The 20,434-nt window shown below is 34.8% G+C and overlaps 2 protein-coding genes across 3 annotated transcripts in view; one reads left to right on the top strand and one right to left on the bottom strand.

Moving 5' to 3' along the window:
- Positions 1-8,203: 8,203 nt before the first annotated feature.
- On the bottom strand, positions 8,204-17,020 carry rnaset2 (ribonuclease T2). The gene is made up of 10 exons (XM_051126515.1): positions 16,801-17,020; positions 16,502-16,599; positions 15,362-15,416; positions 15,201-15,250; positions 14,601-14,658; positions 14,449-14,513; positions 14,246-14,359; positions 12,666-12,711; positions 10,408-10,482; positions 8,204-9,615 (listed from the first exon to the last, which is right to left on the bottom strand). Exons 2-10 carry the CDS (start codon positions 16,597-16,599, stop codon positions 9,421-9,423), a joined length of 756 nt encoding a protein of 251 aa, XP_050982472.1. The 5' UTR covers positions 16,801-17,020; the 3' UTR covers positions 8,204-9,420.
- A 1,036-nt stretch (positions 17,021-18,056) lies between these two features.
- Positions 18,057-20,434, top strand: part of myom2b (myomesin 2b) — a 53,801-nt gene continuing 51,423 nt past the window's right edge. The window contains exons 1-2 of one of the 2 annotated variants that reach the window (XM_051126046.1): positions 18,057-18,165; positions 19,187-19,305. In XM_051126046.1, coding sequence (XP_050982003.1) covers positions 19,220-19,305 — 86 coding nt within the window. In that variant the 5' untranslated portion in view covers positions 18,057-18,165; positions 19,187-19,219. Of the gene's footprint in view, positions 18,166-18,614; positions 18,636-19,186; positions 19,306-20,434 lie in introns of those variants that run through there. The other variant, XM_051126047.1, reaches the window with a different exon arrangement.

Raw genomic sequence — 20,434 nt, 5'->3', positions numbered from 1 at the left:
CTCTGATATCTTGGTTCAAATATCATTTCACTAGTTGACAGTTATTCAAGATTTAGCGATCCAAACTTGCTAATGATGTGGGAACACAAATTCGAAAAGCATATGTTGTGCATATAAGAACGTAATGGCATCTCTCATAAAGATGTGCATCTTTACAATGTAAACAATGGTCTAAAAAATACTTAGCCTCTTTGCTAATTAGCACACAAACTAGAATACACGAATGAACTAAGTGGCTCCGTACAGTTGCTAACACACAAAGAGTGCTAAACGCAATACCATACTCAGCCAAAATGAAAGAGGAAGTCCAAGGCTTATATAGGATCTTTGACTGGATGCAGGTGATAAGCACAATGAATGATGGGAAACGTAGTCCGGGGTGTGGAGCAACAGTCTGTGTAATGTGAATGTCAAGGTGACCTCTGGTAGCGCGCGGACTGGCGTACAGGGCCAGATTAGTAACAGCTTCTCTTCAGTTCACCTCATGCATTTTCTATAGGGTTCAGGTCAGGCAACTGGGATGGCCATGGCAGAAGCTTCATTTTATGCTCAATGACACATTTTTGTGTTGATTTTGATGTTTGATATGGATCATCTTCCTGATTGAAGATCCAACCACAGCTCATTATAGGACTTCTAACAGATGCAGTCAGATGTAGATTTTTTATCTGTTGGTATTTCCTAGAATCCATGATGCCATTTATCTGAACAAAGTATCCAGGACCTCTGGCAGAAAAATATGCCCACATCATTAAAGATCCAGCAGTATATTTAACCGTGGACATGAGGTACTTTTTGTACCAAACCCATTTGGTGAGTTTGCTGCCAGAAGCCAGTCCTGTTTGAAGTTCAAGTCGTGTCTGACAACTGAATATGCTGGAGTTTGTTTTTGGATGAGCAACGAGGATTGTTCTTAAAACCCTCCTGAACAACATGTGGTGATGTAAGGGCTGTTTGAATTTTTTTTTTTTTTTTTAGTCTTTTGACCCCAAGACTCAACTAAACTCTGCAATTCTCCAGCTGTGATCCTTGGAGAATCTTTGGACACTTAAACTCTCCTCCTCACCATGCATTAGGACGATATAGACACATATCCTTTTCCAGGCAGATTTGTAACATCTTTAGTTGATTGGAATTCTTAATTATTGTCCTAATGATGGAAACTGGGATTTTCAATGCTTCAGTTCTTTTCTTACAGCCACTTTCTATTTTGTGAAGCTCAACAATCTTGTTCTGTAACAACAATAACAACTATATTGTTTGGTTTTATTCCTTGTGATGGATGATTAAGGGATTTTGGCCTTTGTGCTCCTCATATTTATAATCCTGTCATCAGGAGTCATGGCTGGACAATATAATACTCCTAGTCATTCTAGTGTGCTAAATAAATGCAAATATGAATGGGAATATACTTCAGAGATATTTTACTATTATAATTTCTAAGGGTGCCAATAATTGTGCCCACCATGCATTGGAGAAAACAATTATTTCATAACGAAAGTCCCCCCAACCACTTTTATTTGTTTTACTTCAATGAAAGGTTAGCATTTTGTGAATTTTTTGAATGTAAGATCAAAAAGATAAACAAAGCAGATTTATTTTCTTAGCCGTCTTTGCTCATATTTACCAAGGATGCCAAAATTAGCGGCACCCAATATTATATATATATAATATCATTATAATTATGTCATAATTGAATGTGTAAGATTTAAATTTGCAATTACCTATATATATGTATATAGATATTGCAAATTTAAATCTTACACATTCAATTATGACACAATGTTGAATTCTCCCAATTTCAATATGTTACTTTCTCACTTCAGCTTTCTAACTTGCAAATGCTACTTTATATAGAGTATCACAGTCACACAATGTGACTTCAGTGACACTCGCTGTGTCTTTTTCTTTTAAAATAAACTCTCTCTTTCTCCAAACCTTTTACTGAATAATTCTTGAGCCATTTCCCCTTTAGTATTAAGAACATTTTATAATCTAAAGAACCTTTTTCCAGTTTAAACAACATTTTGTGCAATGGAAAAAGGTCTATGGATGTTAAAGTTTCTTCATGGAACTGCCAATGGCAATAAAGAACCTTATTTTATATAATAAAGGGTTAAATTCAAATTTGGATTACAATTCTGGATCCAGTTTGCTGCCTCAATAAAATTCAACAGCCGAATTGGAATTTCAAAGGCCTTCTCAATTCAGTTGTGAACGCTGCACATCCATGAGTGATGGTGTTCTGGCAGATGAGATAAAGGCCCGGAAAGAACTCCACCCGCTGTCACTGCTCCATACGGGTTATCTTACAGGTGCATTGCTGCTTCCATTCATATTGAAAGTAATCCATCAGACACGAGAGAGCTGTTTAATTCAGTCTTTTTTGACATAATCTCTCACTCATTCTCTCTCTGTGTGTGTGTGTGTAAGAGAAAGCAAAAGAGTGAGACAGGATGAATGCAACAGCAGACATTCATTCTGAGACACTCAGTTACATATCTGCAACTGCAGTCAAGGTCAAAGCCAATGTATTGTGTCAATAGTTGTGCTCTCTCAGAACAAAAGGTGCATGGGAGAACAAATACAGCACTTCAAAGAACACATTTATCCCTTTCCATTAACTGTAGCCTACCCTAAACAGTAGATGAAGACTTTTTTATGATATCATTTTGTACCTTTTAGAGCTGTTTATTTTTCCAGAGAGGACATAACAGTAGTCATTTGTGGGTTTAAAAGTGCCTGGTGCAATAGTGCTTTATAAAGGTACATCAGGAATTAAATAATCAATACAACCATATATAATAAATAAACAATGTTTCATGTAAGATAATAAATTTATCTCTAAATAAATGTATTATCACAACACAAATATAAACATAAATGGTAACAGACATTAAACAGATTTAGATATTGTTTGATTTTAATGCAAACAAATTTTGAATGGAAATTTACTTTTTACTTCCTATCTATAAAATGTTGATGATATGAAGTACACATATGTGACCCTGGACCACAAAACCAGTCTTAAGTAACACAGGTATATTTGTAGCAATAGCCAAAAATACATTCAAATTTATTGATTTTTCTTTTACGTCAAAAACCATTAGGATATTGAGTAAAAAAGTTCCATGAAGATATTTAATAAATTTCATACCGTAAACATGTCAAAATTTAATGATTAGTAATATGCGTTGCTAAGAACTTCATTTGGACAGCTCTAAAGGTGATTTTCTAACAAACCATACAGCAATGGAAAGATTATTTATTCAGCTTTCAGCTGCTGTATAAATCTAAGTTTAAAAAAAAAAGACCCTTATGACTGGTTTTGTGGTTCAGGGTCACATATGCAAATACATCAGAAATCTGTAACACACTTATTTTCTTTGTGATATTAAAATTTTACAAAGACCAGCTTTGAATGTTGGCTTCACAAGTTTAAAGGCCTTATGCTGTTTGAATTCTTTAAAGAGAGATTTGAAGTTTAAGTGAGGGAATGTAGGCCTTGCTTTGTAGTGTTCTGAGTGGTTGCTTTGCAGTTGTTAGGTTGTTCTGACAGACAGACAGACAGACATACAGATAGATAGATAGATAGATAGATAGATAGATAGATGGATAGATAGATAGACGGATGATCATTTGAGTGGCAGTTGAGTTAAGTTTTTAAGTGAACCTCCTTCCCCTGCCAACCTGATGAATAATGAATACACTGAATAAACTACTAAATAAATTATTGATTTTAATAGTGCATGATATTAAAGATAAAAATGATCTTTTGATTCTAGTAAAACCTCATATATTTTTCCTTTAGAAAATTCGTTTATAAGGAGATTGTTAAAAATGCTGTAGGTGAATCTAAAATACTAATTGTGCTGCAACAAGATTTGAAAAAAAGTTGAAGATCCCTGATCTCAATGAACCATTGTGTACCCCAAGGGTTTGTATTAATTTAGGTCTTATTTGTGGCTAAATTTACAAAAGTTCAATAAGTTATGAAGTAGCACATCAGAAACTGGTATTCAGTCCCTGTACAATCTTAGTGATGAGGAAATCAGTTCTATTTTATGTAAGTTTTCTAGTTCACCAAGGGATTTGTCTGAAAATCTTCAAAGCTCTCCATCTATGTCTATGATTTAACGTTAAGGGATTAGGTGAGGTTAACTAGATTTCAGGGAATTAGAGTGTTTAAAGGGTTTGTGGTTTTTACAGCAGATACTGTGAAATCTAGAGCAGAGACATTGTCTACATTGACTTACGATGAAGAAAAAAAAATCATAAACAAAAACAGATCTGTTAATTGAAAAAGTACATGTCCCACCCATCTTTTCAAATTTTCCAATTTGTTAAAATGTACTTCCTTTATTTATTTAAAACGACACACTGAATTGTCAGGTTCTCTGTGTAATGACATTGCATTAGGTTTTAAATAAAATCACCTTCATTTCAGCATACAACTTCAATTCACAATTTTACTAGTAGAATTGCTCTAATTGTTCAGAGAAATGCTGTTTTGTAAACCATCATCTGTTTAACATCATTTTGTATCTCTGTGACTTATTAAAACATTATTATAACATATTAAATTAAACACTGCATACTTTAATACGAGCCCTATAAAGGAGACTAGCTGGGTGGTCAGGATGATTTTATTGTAAAAGCCACATATCTTAAAGTCTTGACCACAGAAAGCATAGAGTGGGTTAAACAATTCTGGTGTAAACACATTTACAATATATTGGTATGTTCTATTACATTATTAGCTTAACATGATAATGCTCTACTGAATACTATTGTATGCTACACTGTGTTGCTGCCTTATAAGAAAGCATCCTAGGGTTTGGAACAGACCTCTGTCCACTGAGAGGTTCTGTGTAACTTCAAATGGTCCCTCATCTTTAGATAATAAAGCAAAAGCACTGTCAAGAGACAAAGACATGGCTTCAGATCTACACACACAAATCTGTCACTCATCATCACTCTTTCAGCCTGAAGGACAGCGGTGAGTCAGCCCTGACTGTCCAACAGCAAACCACTCGCAAGGAAACATTCAGAGCTCTGAAGAAAACGGACTGCTTTTCGTGTCAGACATAAGGGAAGTTCTCACTTCATTTTAAATACTTGTGTTAACTTCATGCACCTCAGATTGGATCTGCCTGCACAAACACTGTTTTATACTGTTACAGGCACAAAATTATCCCTCATTAGTTTGTGGTGTCCTTTGGATACAGTATAGCGATGATTGACTGCTTTGAGATTTTCACAGAGAAACCATTCAGTGTAAAAGTGTGTGCCAGAATGTGTTTTACCTACAAACTATTAATTATGTGTCAGATCATCTAGCACTTAAAAGAATCCATGTAGAAAGGGTCATCAGAAATGTTTGGCAGAAGCATAAAATCATCATCACATTATTATTATTAATATTATTAATTTTATTATTTATTTTCATTTTATTATTCAACTTTTTTTGTAGTACTTGCACTGTGTCCACTTAGCAGTATGTTGATGTTCATCATGCTTGTCACATCTTCTGTTATGCATTTTTAAGCTGATTTTTAACACAGTGTTGTATTTATAATAAAGTATGTATAATGACATTTTCATAAATGTGTTTTTGATTGACTCCTTATCAATACTTGTTATCAGCCAAAAGAAGTACGGAAAATGTTGAACAAACAGGGTAAAGTTTAATGGTATTAATGGTATAAGGGAATGTGCAAATCAGTGGTAGACAAAAACAGAACATATGAGTGTATTTGTAAGTAAATAATATACGTTTTTATACCGTAAACAAGAGCACGTCATATTTCCGACGAGGTTGAACACCGGCAGCACTCAACTTTTTGCGGCCAGGTAACGTTAATATGGATCAGTGTTAATTGTTAATGACAAATTATATAAGTTACGGTTCCTAAAACTTCTGCTGAGATTATCTCGGTCCCATATCTACTTGGTTTGCTTCTGTTTCTCCAGTATGATGATTTAAACGGTCTTTACTGTACGGCTCTGTATACCTTCAGTTCACGGCTCAATGCGACGATACCTTCAAAATGGCGCATCGGTGACGTCACACATAATAGCCGCACGTGACTGACAAAGACCGATTGTCTTATGACATTGGAATCCTTGTCTCACGCCGGACAAAACACATGCCTCAGAATCAGTGGTGAGCGAAAATTTTGGGTATTTTGGATTTTTTGAAAAACGTACTTTTGCGAACTAGTCCTAGGGTTTTGGAACCAAACCAGTGCAGAAAAATCCTCTGGAGAGTGAATAACAATATATATATATATATATTTATTTTTTAAAAAAGTTGAACTTTTGACTCACCGTTGCAAAGGAATGCCAAAACATTCAAAAGGGGCGGGGCCACTTTTGGTAAAATGCCTCCTGAACTCCTGAACTGAACGAGATATCTTAGCCAAACTCAGAACACTTATGTAAGAATTCAACCTGAGGTCACAGGACAAAAATCACAGAGCTTGGCCACTTGGTGGCGCTATAAACATAAAAATGGGTATACCTGTGCAACCATTTGTCCTATTCACATGAAAATCGTTGTGCACGGTCTTGGTCCAAAGTGCCACAAGGTTCTATAACAGGGTTGGTGAACATCGGTCCTGGAGAGCCGCAGCCCTGCAGAGTTTTGCTTCAACCCTAATCAAACACACACCTGAACAGAAAAAACAACTGTTTTTCCACACATATACTCGCAATATTCATATCATATGAAATAACTCGTCATTCCGGACAGCTTTGCCTCTAGAACCACTGCTGTGAATCAAATTGTTTGTTAAATGATTGAGAAAATGTAAAAAAACAAACAAACAAACAAAAAAAAACAAACAAACAACAAAAAAAAAACTACTTTTGCAAACTAGTCCTAGGTTTTTTGCTCAGTTTAAAAAAAAAAAAAAACAAACAAACAAAAAAAAAACCTGCAGTACAATTCTCTGGACTCTCTAGTTCAAAAAAACAAAAACAAAAAAAAACAAAAAAAAAATGTTGAAATTTACTCTTTGAAAGCTATAACGTGGTTGTTTAGAAAAGGGGCCTATCCAAATTTACCGGAAATCCTACAAAGCCTAAAGGGAAACTCAAAACTTCACAAAACCTGGTGAGGTAAAACAAAGGCATGAATTAATAAGTTGTTGGAACAAATTCTTAATTCGTAGCCACAATATCTTTTTTTTTTTTTCTTTCCTGTGTGTCATGTCCAGGGTTCAACATCAAAACTGATTGCTAAATTATTCTTGGAAAGACTTCACTGACAATTTGAAAGTTGAACTGAAACAGTCTCACAAATCACTTGTAGCTCTTTTAATGAACAGAAAAGGTATGACATACATACTGCAAAATCATTTATGCGCTCTTTTGGCAATATCCTAACTAGACAACAATTTGGAGTGCTGTTCACGCTACACTCTAATGCACTGGAGACTCCACTCCCAATTAATTTCAATACAGTTTGGTGTTAGTATGAAAGATACTTACTACTTTAGAAATAAAAATAATTTCTTTTTCCTATAATTCCCATGTAGGATGGATTTTAATTCAATTACACTGTAATCATCATAAAATTGCCTTCTACACAAAGAATATATATGATACTGACTGAGAAAAAGTTTGGTTTATTTCTCTTCAAATAACCTCTCTAGAGCGACACATATTCTCGGGATTTTGTGTCCTTTGGTATCAGACTGATTGCAAGGTTTTATGTCAGCACCTTACATACTTAAGGCCTCCTAACTGCACATTCCACATGTATTCTTTAACTTACAGTTCTATCAAAACACTTTGTCTTTCACATTTGCTTCTTGATGTGAGAAAAACAGTTAGTGTAGTATGGAATCATCAGGTTATTCAGACATACCAACTGTGCGAAAATCATTAGTGAACATCTTAACAACCTTGCATTACACAAAAACAGTTACAGTTATGAGGAGATGTGCACAGGTTATTGAAAATGTACTTGTCATAACATTCCCTAATGCAGGGCACCAGCAGTCATAAACACCTAAATGGTCTTATATAAATAGTCCATAAAACATTTGAATGTAAGGTTGTTGTATCTATCAAGACAAGGACACAGCAGAGACACAAACTGAAGGCCACATGGATTGGCCTGTAAGTACCATCACATGAAGAGAGTTCAGCAGGAACACATATGGAGATTCTAAAAACAACCAAGATTCAAACACACTCAGGAATATGTGATTTTCTTTTATTCAACTGACATTGCATTACAAAAAATGTTTCAATGACTGATGTTTATGTGAATGATATAAGGCATTTTTCACATACTGTACAAGTAACAAACCTTTGGACTAAAAAAGTATTTCACCAGCAGTATAAATGCCTCCCCAGTATAAAAAAAAAAAAAAAAAAAAAAAAGATCAGGCATGTCTTTTACAAGCGGAGTTGCACATATCTGATATAACATTCATCTAATAGCAGTGTTGTAAATAAAAAGTTAAAAAGACACCTGATTTTGTGCAAATGGTAAGTTTTCTCTCTATAGTTCACAGCCGTCATCCACTGATAAAAGGTACAGTACATGTGAACATCATATCTGTAAACAACTTGCAAGGTGCCTATTTTTATTTTTTTTTGGCAGAATGCATGTGCTGCCCTCCAGCGGCAGAAGCTTAAATGTGCATAATGTGCAAATTCTGCAACTAGGCCCAAAGCTCCAAACCAACCACAAATTTTACACATTAACACAGCAAATTAAGGGATGAATGGCCTCTTTCAATGCAAATCATAATATCAAATGTATCACATTAAATATACTGAAGGCAGAACATTACAGCTAAACTAGGTCTGTAAAACAAAACACGCCCAGGTCATATTTCACATCAAAATCAAAGAAAGAAATAAAGACTTATATTTTGCTTAAGAAAACAGAGCAGATTTAGCTTACTTTTAGGATCACTGAAATATTTGCGTTATGCTATTAATTTAATCGAAATTGAGCAGATCTGTTAGTGGTGGATTATGTGCATCGTCAAGAATTTACACATCACGGTAGTATTCGTTGCGTTGCCTGTAATTTACACTGATTTTAAAAAGTCACTGAATTAAGAGAATCATTTCAAATAATGTGAACTGGAAAAAAGTAAAATGTCTAAATGCACAGAGGTAATGTTGGATGCTCAGCAAAATATACTGTAAAACCTACAAAACCAATAACAAGCGACCCCAGCAGTCTGTGATTCCCCCTAAATCTTCACTAGATTGTTCCAGCATCATCATCTAAAACATTAAAGAAATTTAATGTGCAATTATTATTAAAACGACAGTGTAATAAGCAAAGATTTCCAACTGTTTCCAGCATTTCAAATACTAGACAGAATGAATTCTCGTCTTCTCTTGCTCAGTGATTTCACATTCCCACACGAGGTCTGAGGTTGCCCACCTCTATGATCTGCTGGGCACTGGAGGGTAATAGACCGGCATGGAGTGATCACACACGCTGAGATCTGACTGGCCACTGACAAGCACAGCGGGGATGTCATTGCTCCAGATTTTTTCGGTTGACTTTTCGCAATCGATCAGCTGGAAATCCCTGTCAACGCAGATCTCTATTTGGCCCAAAGTCTGAACCTTGCCTCCCTGAGAAATACAGTAAGAAATGAGATTTCACCTTAGAAAAACTGATGGCAAACTGTGGCCACTGTGCATCTAACTGTTGCCCTGAGCAGATCAGTCTCACTCTATATCAAGTCAAGAGAAAATCAAAATGGACAACATTTACTTTCTAAGAGGAATATTTTAGCTTCAATACAAGGTGCAAATGACAGCTTTTGTTGCATTACAAATACTTAAGAACAATAATAACTTAAATATTGTTCAAATATTGCTTTATTGCCAAGTATGCTTACACACACAAGAAAAATGTCTGTCACCAAGACAAATTCCTTCTGTGTGTAAAAATATTTGGCAATAAAGCTCTTTCTGATTCTGAAAATAACACATTTTGTCGTCTCTGTGACAACTTGTATTTGTTCCCTTTATTGTAGGTGGCTTTGGATAAAAGTTTCAGATAAATGCAGAAATGTAAATGATGCTGATTACCACAATTTTTTTTTTTTTTTTTTACCTGGCTCTTAGTTTCATTAAAAAAATAAATAAAGAAAGAAAGAAAATAATAATAATAAAAATAATAATACAAATCATTTCAACTTTCTATGGCAACAAAGTTGTAAAAGTTGAAAAGGTTGTATGATGTTTTCAAGCTAAAAGTCATACTAAAGTACATACTACGACTGAAATGTTTATGGATCAAAGCCGAACACTTTAATTGTAAATACTCACTGTAACATAAATATTTGCCTTTTTTTACATCTCAATCTTTTTTCGAACCACAAACATTGGTCAGAATATTCTGTCTTTCTTCATTCATACCTTTGCCGGATGGATGCACTGAATCTTTGGCTTCACTCCATAGTAGCTGGTAATGGCTGTCTCCACCTGATCCAGCTAAAACAAATGGCAAATATGACACATTTACTCACATGTGGACATAATCATAAGATTCTTGTTTACTTCAGCCCAAAAATAGAGAAGTAAAATAAACACAACTAAAGATTGCAAGAAGTCAGGCTGTGTGTTTTGAAATGCTGATGCTGCAGCTTGGAAACCATAAGGCACACCGTGGTTTAGAAAAATGCTTTGAGGCCTCTTATTAGATGGATGACACATTTGTAAAATTTTAAACCTGTTCATTATTTCTATTAAATCATTCATGTAGTCACAAGTTGTGGAATCACAGACAGGAACAGAAAAAGGCAGGCTGGGCCATTGCAGTAAACACACTCCAACGCAACCCTTGCTGCTGAATTATTTATAACTATATCTATCTATCTATACAGTGCACAGCATAAATGAGTACACCCCCTCTGAATAAATATAAAATATATATTTTCTTAATGATCACTAATATAATTCATGAAAAAGTGGCAAAATTGAAATGTATTAATTAAACATATACTTAATAAAAACAACAAAATACATGCCAATCTCTTCTGTAGTAAACTATTGCAGAAATGAGTAATGAGTACACCTTAGATGTAATTCAGCAAATGTATCATAGTACTTAGTATGTCCTCCATAATTTAAGTATACTGCTCTGACCCTTCTTGGCACTGAGTGTAAAAAGTTCATGACAAATTTTCACATCTGTCCTGTTTTACTCATGGAGGATGACCTCTTTAAATGCCCTGGTCTTTAATGGGGAGTTTTACTCAGCTCGTCTCTACAGAAGTTTTTACCTTGGGAGAATGAATATCTTTATCGTCATGCTGTAAAATGCCCAATAATGCAGGGAATGAGGGGAGGGTAGCATCTGCAGTTTCAGTTTTTTGTATTACATCACACAGTGGTGTGTGAATTCATAACAGCATTGATAATTCACACTTCCTCACACCTTCAGCACTCATACATCCCTGTAGAAGAGCTTTACTACCACTGAATGTTACTGTGGATACCAGGCACTTTTCACTGTACTCCTCCTCTAGCAACACCAGAACATTTTGGATGCTTTTGGATCCAAAATGACTGACAGAGTATGGATTCCCAGAAGTCTATATTTTGTAAATATGGGCCTTGGATGAGGTTAAATGAGTTTATTGTGCTTTGGCTACACTAGGTAATTATAGTGGTGACAACAACCATGCATGTCACTTCTGCAGGCTGCGTCGTACTCTCCGGCTCTTTTGTATCAAAAATTCACTCATCACTAAATGAAAACTTAAAGTGAAAACCTGATTACTTCAGGAGCCTTGTCACAAGTCCATTGTTTTTGAATGTTGGTGCTACTTCTGCTATATTTTCACACAAAACAATAATTTGGTATTCCTCTTGTATCACTGTCCTCTTTTATGCTAAGAAATAAGTCTGTGTATGATTCAGTAGGATATAAAACACCTTTAACTGTCAGGAAATTGCTTGTCTTTAAAAGTTTTGGTTCAATATATTTACCTGTTGATCAAAAATAGCCTTAAACCTACACTTTTGTTTTCTTTTTTTAGTTTTATTTAGTAACTTTCAGAAAGGGTGTACTCATTTTTGCAATACAACATTTTATCACTTTGATAATAAAATCGTATTTTGCTAAATAATTTTGACATTCTTCTTTGGTAATTGATCAAGCAGGCTTGCTGGAATATTATATCTCCAAAGAACCCTAATACGTCTTGCAAGTAAAGTTTTAGAGGGGGTGTACTCATTTATGCTGTATGTATACATATATATATATATATATATATATATATATATATGTGTGTGTGTGTGTGTGTGTGTGTGTGTGTGGTTTATTATCTTTGTGGGGACTCTCCATAGGTACAATGGTTTTTATACTCTCCACACTGTATTTTCTATACCCTTACCCTAACCCTACCCCTAAACCTAACCCTTACAGAAAACTTTCTGCATTTTTACTTTCTCAAAAAAACTCATTCTGTATGATTTATAAGCTTTTGTACCCATGGGGACCTCAATTTAGGTCCCCACGGTGACACTAGTCCCCATGAGTCTGTGTGTATTCAGGTTTAGGTCCCCACAAGGATATAAAAACAAGTCCACAAACACACACACACACACATTTACATAACTTACAGAAGTCCACATATAGTTCAAGCAGGAAAGACAACTAATCTACTTACTGTGTAGTTTTCCTCAGAGGGCACGATTTGGTTGTTCTTTAAGACACTGAAAATACAAAGGACTCATGAGGAAACCAATGTCAACTAGGGCTGGGTGGTATGAAGCAACTGGTCACAACTGGTCAACACATTTCCGTGAGATAGCAGAATAGTGTTAAAGAGGAGGCTGATTGTGATTTCTCTTTTTTAAGTGTGCAATGTTGCAGTTTGAGCATAATATCTGCAGCGTTACGATGCTGAAAGTTCAGTGAAAATGGAGATATTGTGATGTGATATCTGACTACAACGAGCTACTTCCTGGGTTGGTGACATCACAAACCCTGAAAATGCACATAAACCCCGCCCCCGGGAACATGCAACAAAGGGGCCGAGGCCATGTTGCGCTGCTTCAGAGACGAGGAAGAATTTTTGCCATGCTGTCAAAACTAGGGGCGCAAGAAAAAAATCTATACTTATATGAATTGTGATTCCGTCTTCTAACAATTCTAATGGATTCACAAGTTTCAAAATCAATGTTCTAAAGCAGAGGTTCTTAATCCTGTTCCTCACGTGCCACTGCTCTGTACACTCTCTCCACGGCATCTCTCTCTCTCACTTGATTCAGATTGTCAGCTCTTCAGCTCCATCAATGAACTGTGTCCCGATTATACACTTTATGTGTATAGACAGACACATATTGTTCACATAGCTACGAGAAGCATTTAACATGGACGCGGACACAGTTGCCCTGAGAGCGAGCAATACTTGCTGGCAAACACACTTAAAAAATTACTTTACAAAAATGCTACAACGCAATCATGTATTCTGCTGTAAAGCTTTCATCAGGATAAAACCGTGTACTAAAAGCTAACATAAGCAGTTTTGGCAAGGTAAAAAGGGTGTTGTTTTACACTACCATTGAGAATTTTTAATCAAAGTATATTATAGACTTTTCATTAAAACCCTAAAGAACCATATCAACTTGTGGAAAATGGGCATCCGATGACCCCTTTAAAACATGTAGCAAATAATATGAATCAATGTTTAATTGTTTAAGCTTGCCAAGCAACATTATAATTTGCCACATTAAAGACAGAAAACTTTGTCATCATTTACTAATCCTCATGTTGTTCCAACCCTGCATGCCTTCCTTTTGTTGAACACAAAAGAAGATATTTTGAAGAATGTTGGCAGTAGCCATTGTCTTCCAACGTATGGAGAAAAAAAATACTATGGAAGTCAATGGCTACCAGCAATTGTTTGGTTACCAACATTCTTCAAAATATTTTCTTTTGTGTCCAAAAGTACAATGAAATACATATAGTGTGTGTATGTATATATGCATGTAAGTGCTATTTTACAAAAGTTTTGAGTGAGGCTTCAATCAGAATTTTGAGTCAGAAATATCAGTTTTATAATATTAGTTTTTTTTTTTTAACTGAGGTGTTACATAATGTCTGTGTGTGATGAAAGAGTTTTCATTTATAAATACTCTTATTTTTGCTTTGCATTCATCAACTTTACTTTAACTGACAACTTCCTAATACACTGAAAGCCACAAAATCAGGTTTTATAAGAACCACTGAAAAACAACAACTTACCTATTAAGGTCATACTTGCGGTACAGCTCAAGAGCTTTGCTGAAGTATTTATGTTCACTGTTCAGAGATTCTGCTTTAGCAGCACAGGTTCCATGTTTTGTCCATTCATATTTCCTAAACAAAAAAGCACACAATAAAAAGTCTATTATTTACTTCAATAAATAAATAAATAAATAAGTACATTTGCAAGTTTTTTAACATACCAAAATTCAGGGGAAGAAGGTGCTAGCAGATCTGGCCAGTATTCTTTCATCTCTGGTATTAAGTCCTGCAAAACAAGCACATACAACATTTCAAACACAAGTCAAACTAAAATATGTGACATCCATCAGGGCGAGCAAGGCAAGTAAATTACCTCAATCAAACTGGCATTAAAATGCCAAGATGTATTGCACCTCATGCCAGTGTTGGGCCTACAACAACAACAAAAAATTTTCTACTGACACAAATTACAATCACTGGCATTATCATCATTATTGCCATGAAAACCAGCTTTGCAACATGTAATGAATTATTTTAGCAGACCCCTTGAAAAAGAGGAACATTACAAACAGTTTAAAACAAACAAAAAAAAAAACTCTATTGCATAAGTTTAACGTTTCAGCTATATTAGCACACAACACAAGCTAGAGCAATAGTGAAATGCAGAAAGTATATATATATATATTCACAATAGTAAATGTATTTGTTTATGGTTGTGGATTAAGTGATAGTGGAAAAGGTCTTTCTGAAGGCTTTAGGTAATACTTCAGATATTTATTGCAGCCAATGTGATAGCTGATATTATAAATCTACACTCTTTAAAGTCCCTAATGTCACACAGCTAACAAACTCAGATGAAGTTGAAAATTATTGCCTATTAAATAATGTTCCTGCTTATCACATGCACCTCAAGATAGTAAATAGTGTTGTACTTTCACAAAACATTAAAAAGAAAATTTGTCCATAATCCTACCATAATCCATGCAGGGTCCAATAGCTTAAATTGGTTGTACATTTGTTCACCTATAAATGAAAAACAACATAATTTATCCTCCGATACCCAGTGGAGGAGCAATATATGGTGCGCCTGCAGTAATGGCAATAAAATAATGGAAAGTAAAGGCAATACAATACACTGCAAAATGTCTGTGGCCAGTGTTGGGTCAGGATGAGTTTTGTCCATTCTCCCCTAAAAGAAGCAGTCAGTTCACTATGTATGATTTCAGGGTGACAATTACAACCTGACAAACATTTTGTACAAAACATGGATCCCAAAAACGACTCAATTTGTGCCATTAGAGTGGCCACTCAAATTGCTGAATCTCATTAACCAAGTTATTTTAGCTGTAATGCGTAATTCTGTCATTTCTATTATTCTGAATAGCACTTTTCATTAAATTTAGATTTTCATTATTGTACTTTTTATTGGTTTACAATAATGAATACTGTGACAATGTTTATTAGTGATAGTCTTATTTAAATGTCATAAATCAAATAAAATAATTTAAAAGCAGTACAAGAAATGCTAACATAATGTTTTAAACAATATTACTATTATTATTACTACAGACATAATGTTGTGCCTTATGCAAATATTTCACGTGCAAATCGCAAACATGTTCTCAGAACACTTCCTTAAAGAGTACCAGAAACAAATGATTTTCATGACATTTGTGTCAGCATGACAAGTGTAGTCAGATTCCTGACTCTTACGAGGCAGTTATTTCTAGTTGATAAAAAAAAAAACTGAATTAATCAAGAATTGTACATAGAACTGTTGTGTTTTGTTATCATTGCTGCAAAAAGTCATTAAAAAGTCTGTTAATACACCTATTTTATATTTGTTTTACATTTTCAATTACATTTGTTATCTGACTTGATTAAACAGATTTTTTTATATTTGTTTGCAACAGACAGCTCTACAGTTGTGCACTAGAGTTTGCTTCACCAAATATTCTTCCATAAAGAGAAGTAAAAAAATCAAACGAACAATGAAACTACTAAGGAACTGGATTTCCATATGGCACCGCAAAACGCAAAATATACTGCACTTTGTGAACATTATACCTAAGTTGTTTACTAATGTTTATCCTTTTAAACCTCTTGTATTGTATATAATATTCACTCTGTAACCTAAAGTGTATCTTTTTCAATAAATATGGGAAAAAAACAAACATAAGGCTATGTACAATTTTGTCTGGCTGCTAAAACACCCCAACTTAAACTTATCATTATGTATAAATGCATGTTTCTAAATGTAGTTGAATGACATACCGAGGATGGGCAAAGGCTGTTGGACAGATATATCCAGCACAAAGTATGACAGCAACTGCAATGAATCTCATTCTTCCAGTTGGTACAAGTCCGTTCATCTTACAGAGAACAAAGAAGAATTTATAATCAACGTACATTGTGAAAAAGAGGAAAAAGATTAAGAAGAGAAAAAATGACAAAAGACAAATTCATAGCATAGAGCATAACACAAGCTGCGACCAAAAGTAATAATCAAATGTAAAAAACAACAACAACAACAACAACAACCTTGAACAAATTAACGTTGAGACGTCAGTTACCTGTTATTGTCTGAAATGACGGTTCAGTTTACATACAGTTTTTACGTCCTACTGGTATGAAAATCGTTGGTTTTGAACGTTTTATTCAGTCTGGGTGTATAATTCTTAAGGTAGGACTGCCCAGTCACTATCTCTCTGAAACACTGTGCAGTTGAGTCACTTTAGAGCCACTTCCTTTTCTGTCAGAGACACACTGCGGCCTCTGTGCATTGATCATGTTTACTTTGTGACGTCGCAAGTGCGCGTGCGCTGTCAAGTCACGTGATGAACGGCAATTTATGTCATGTGAAGGTGGATTATGCACACTAAGCTAAAATGTTAGAACCAGGAACTTTTCTAATGTCATTGACACAGTTCCTTCTGAGAGATGTTGTATGAACTGGAATCTCCTGAACTGCTACTTCTTAATTTACTCAAAACCAAAATTTAAGAACTTAATAAAACGTGTCACTTAGTAGGCATATTTGTTGCTCTTCAACAAAGTATTTACGTGAATTATTAATGCATCTTATTTTGCTTTTTTTCCCTTGTGACTTTTATTTCTTTCACCCCTCAAAAAATGGAATTCTCCAAATGTACTTTTTTCTTGTTTGTTTGTTGTGTATTTTGTGATAAATAAATTGCTAAACAATCCTGTCTTACTGGCTGTGCCTTTATTCATACCTGCAAGAACACTGAACAGCGAAAGACAGCTAATGTTTACACAAACCTACATAAATTCACATAAACTTACATTTCGTGGGTTAAAATTGTTAAAACCCAGGAAGACAAAAAAAAAAAAAAAAAAAAAAAAAAAAAAACACGGTCGCTATTTGTGTAATACCATTTGGTGCCGCTGCTGGCACAAACCGGCTATTGTTTTAAAACTTGATCTCAGAAGATCACTTCGGGTACAGTAGCAAGCACTGTATCTAGATTATACTTTTTTCTCTTGCTCTCTCAAAACGTTAAACAATAAAACAAACATTGTTGTTTAGCAATAAAAGTAAATAAATTAATAATTAATTAAAATTGTTGAAACTCTGGTTTCTAAAATTGTGGGCAGAGTGCATTGCCTCTTTGGCAAATGAGTCTTTCCACTAATTCAAACCCGGTAAAATGTATTGACTTTAATTATTATGACTTTCCGTTCAACTCATTTAATATCCAGCGTCAATTTAAAACGTCTGCCTGGTATCTTAATATCTGTGCGAAATGATGTGGGAAGTTAGTGTAAATGCTATATATAGTCTAATGCCTATCCATAAATGGGATGCGGGAGAGGCAACATTCCGCATGGGTAATATTTTGCTTTTCATCAGCTGGTTTCTCTCAGGCGGGTAGAGGCTCATCTACCTCCGCGTCGCGCTCTTGCATTCTCCTGGGGTGAGTATGTCTGGCCCCTTATTTCCACACTTTTGATTTGAAATTATAGTGCAGAGTTATCCTCGTGGAAATACGAAATCGTTGAGCTGAAGGAAACTTTTGAACTTTACCTTGGTTGGATGTTGATCTGTCTCATATGATGTTTGCTTGAGTGAGAGCTGCATTTGACTTTGATGGCATTCATAAAAAATTGCCAGTTCAACCAGTTTCAGTGCTTTGTGAATGGGTGAATGAATAACTGGACAAACTTTGACACTGTTTTGTTTGTGGAAAAATTATCTCCTAAAAATGACCTGTTGGATGAAATGACCTTTGAAATATTTATCTCCCTTCTTGATGCATTATGCAAAGAATGATCAATTCGTTTTTACATGTTGTCTGCCAAATATGTTATTAAAAACTGTGCATAAATATTTCAATTTTTGATATGCACAGTAGATTCTATTGTATGTGAGCGTCATGTGAATGAGGTAATGTACTGCTGCTTTTGAGTATGCATGATTGTTTTTGTGTGTAATTATTTATCAAAAAGAAATGTGAGGAATGTGTTCTTGTTCCTATTGTTGTGTATTTTAGGGTAGTTCATTTATCAGTATTAGAAGATAAACACTGATGAGAATTTGGTTATCTTTCTATATTTCAGTACATTTACACAATGAAAGCTTGTCCTTGTCCTTGTACATTATACAGTAGAAATTACCCTGGAATACTGTACCCATCTCCTTGGACTGTCCGATATCCCAACCCCCAACCTCTAATTTTAAACTGCCGTGAGGTTTGGCTTCCTTGTGGCCCAAAGCTCCAGAACACCCCCTCCTTTCCATCTCCACAAACGGGTCCACTTTCCTAACACCTAAATCATATCAGGAGTAGGCCGCACTCCACAAAATTTACTACGAAACTGTGTCCCAAATAACACTAAACACTGAAACAGTAAAGTGAAACTAGGAATTTATGCATCTATAAGTGAATGCATTTTGTTTTGTCTTGTGTGCAAAGACGCTGCATGTTTTTGTTCCAGGTTTTATTCATAGGTTCTTTGGGGTTGCCAAATATGGCTGCAGTTGTTACCAGACACAAGCATTTCGCTCAGGAATACCTCAGTACAGAGTCTAAATATGTTGTGCGGGAATACTCCAGGTAAGGTGAAGAATTACAGCAGCCTAAATCAAGCAAGTTCAAGTTTAATGGATAGTTGCAGCTAATCAAGTTTATGGCAATACTAAAACTACTTGTAGCAAAATAGTAACATCATGTATAATATATAATAACATCTACATCTGTTGGCGCTCTGCTAATACACTCTATTACCTACAGTAGCTGAGCTATAACTGCTCCCATCATGTCACTATTTTCCTCTGGGTAGTTGACATGAAATACTTTAGGATGTTGACATGGCCTGCAGTATGACATGCTATACTCCATGTAAAACTCTTTTCTAATTATGCATGCGGCTTATGTGACCTCATATTAGTTAGAGAGAGACTTCAGGCTAGATTTACACTGCAGGGCATGCAGGCAAAAAGGTGATTAAAATGGTGAAGGTTACAGGGCCTGAGGAATACACTTTAACTTGACCAATCGTATACATTTGAAGGACACATAATATACTAAATTCCCAGATCAGGCCTGGTAACATTTAGCTTTCAGTTGTATATATTTCAGATATGCAAATAAGTTTAAAAAGCTATGACATTAAATTGCTTGTTTAAGGATAAGAACAATTAATTTATGTGTTCATTAAAATTAATTACATAACGTGCCCTAAAATGATGATCAGTTTTTTAATATATCAGAACAAGATGTTTGTTAGAAGGAAATTTGATGTTAGTGTAGAGAATTCCACACCAAAGCAGCATTGTGATGATGGTAGTTATTGTTTGTTGAGGGGTCAAAAGGTCAATATTCTTTTTTTTTTGTTTAATTATAGGTTAAAATCTGTAATAGCTAATTCACATGAAGATGATCAAATTTCACATTTTATATTTTTATTAAAAATAATTTTTAAATAATTTTTAAGTTTTACTTGTTTTTTTTTTCCACTAAAGAGTGCCCTAAAAAGTTGTTGCTTGAAATGCATGAATTATGATTTGCTCTTGTATGTTTGACTGCATATTAAAATGAATAAACTGAATATTAACCTGAGATGACATGTAGCGTTACTGACCCACGCTGATAATATGAATACCCTGATGAATCCTTTGTTTCTCACATGCTGTTTGTTTAGACTGTTATGCTTGAGCCTACTGTTGTAATTTTATTATAGACT

This window comes from Labeo rohita, chromosome 13, assembly GCF_022985175.1.
Source record: "Labeo rohita strain BAU-BD-2019 chromosome 13, IGBB_LRoh.1.0, whole genome shotgun sequence".
NCBI classification, from domain to species: domain Eukaryota; kingdom Metazoa; phylum Chordata; class Actinopteri; order Cypriniformes; family Cyprinidae; genus Labeo; species Labeo rohita.
The sequence above is the reverse complement of the archived record's forward strand: the minus strand, read 5'-3'. Positions and strand labels throughout refer to the sequence as shown.

Coding starts and splice junctions, on each gene's coding strand:
- rnaset2 (XM_051126515.1), bottom strand. CDS start 16,599: ATGAACGGACTTGTACCAACTGGAAGAATGAGATTCATTGCAGTTGCT. Junction 15,251..15,361: donor GGCCACAGACATTTTGCAGT/GTATTGTATTGC, acceptor TTTCATTTATAG/GTGAACAAATGTACAACCAA. Junction 9,616..10,407: donor AGTGCATCCATCCGGCAAAG/GTATGAATGAAG, acceptor TGTATTTCTCAG/GGAGGCAAGGTTCAGACTTT.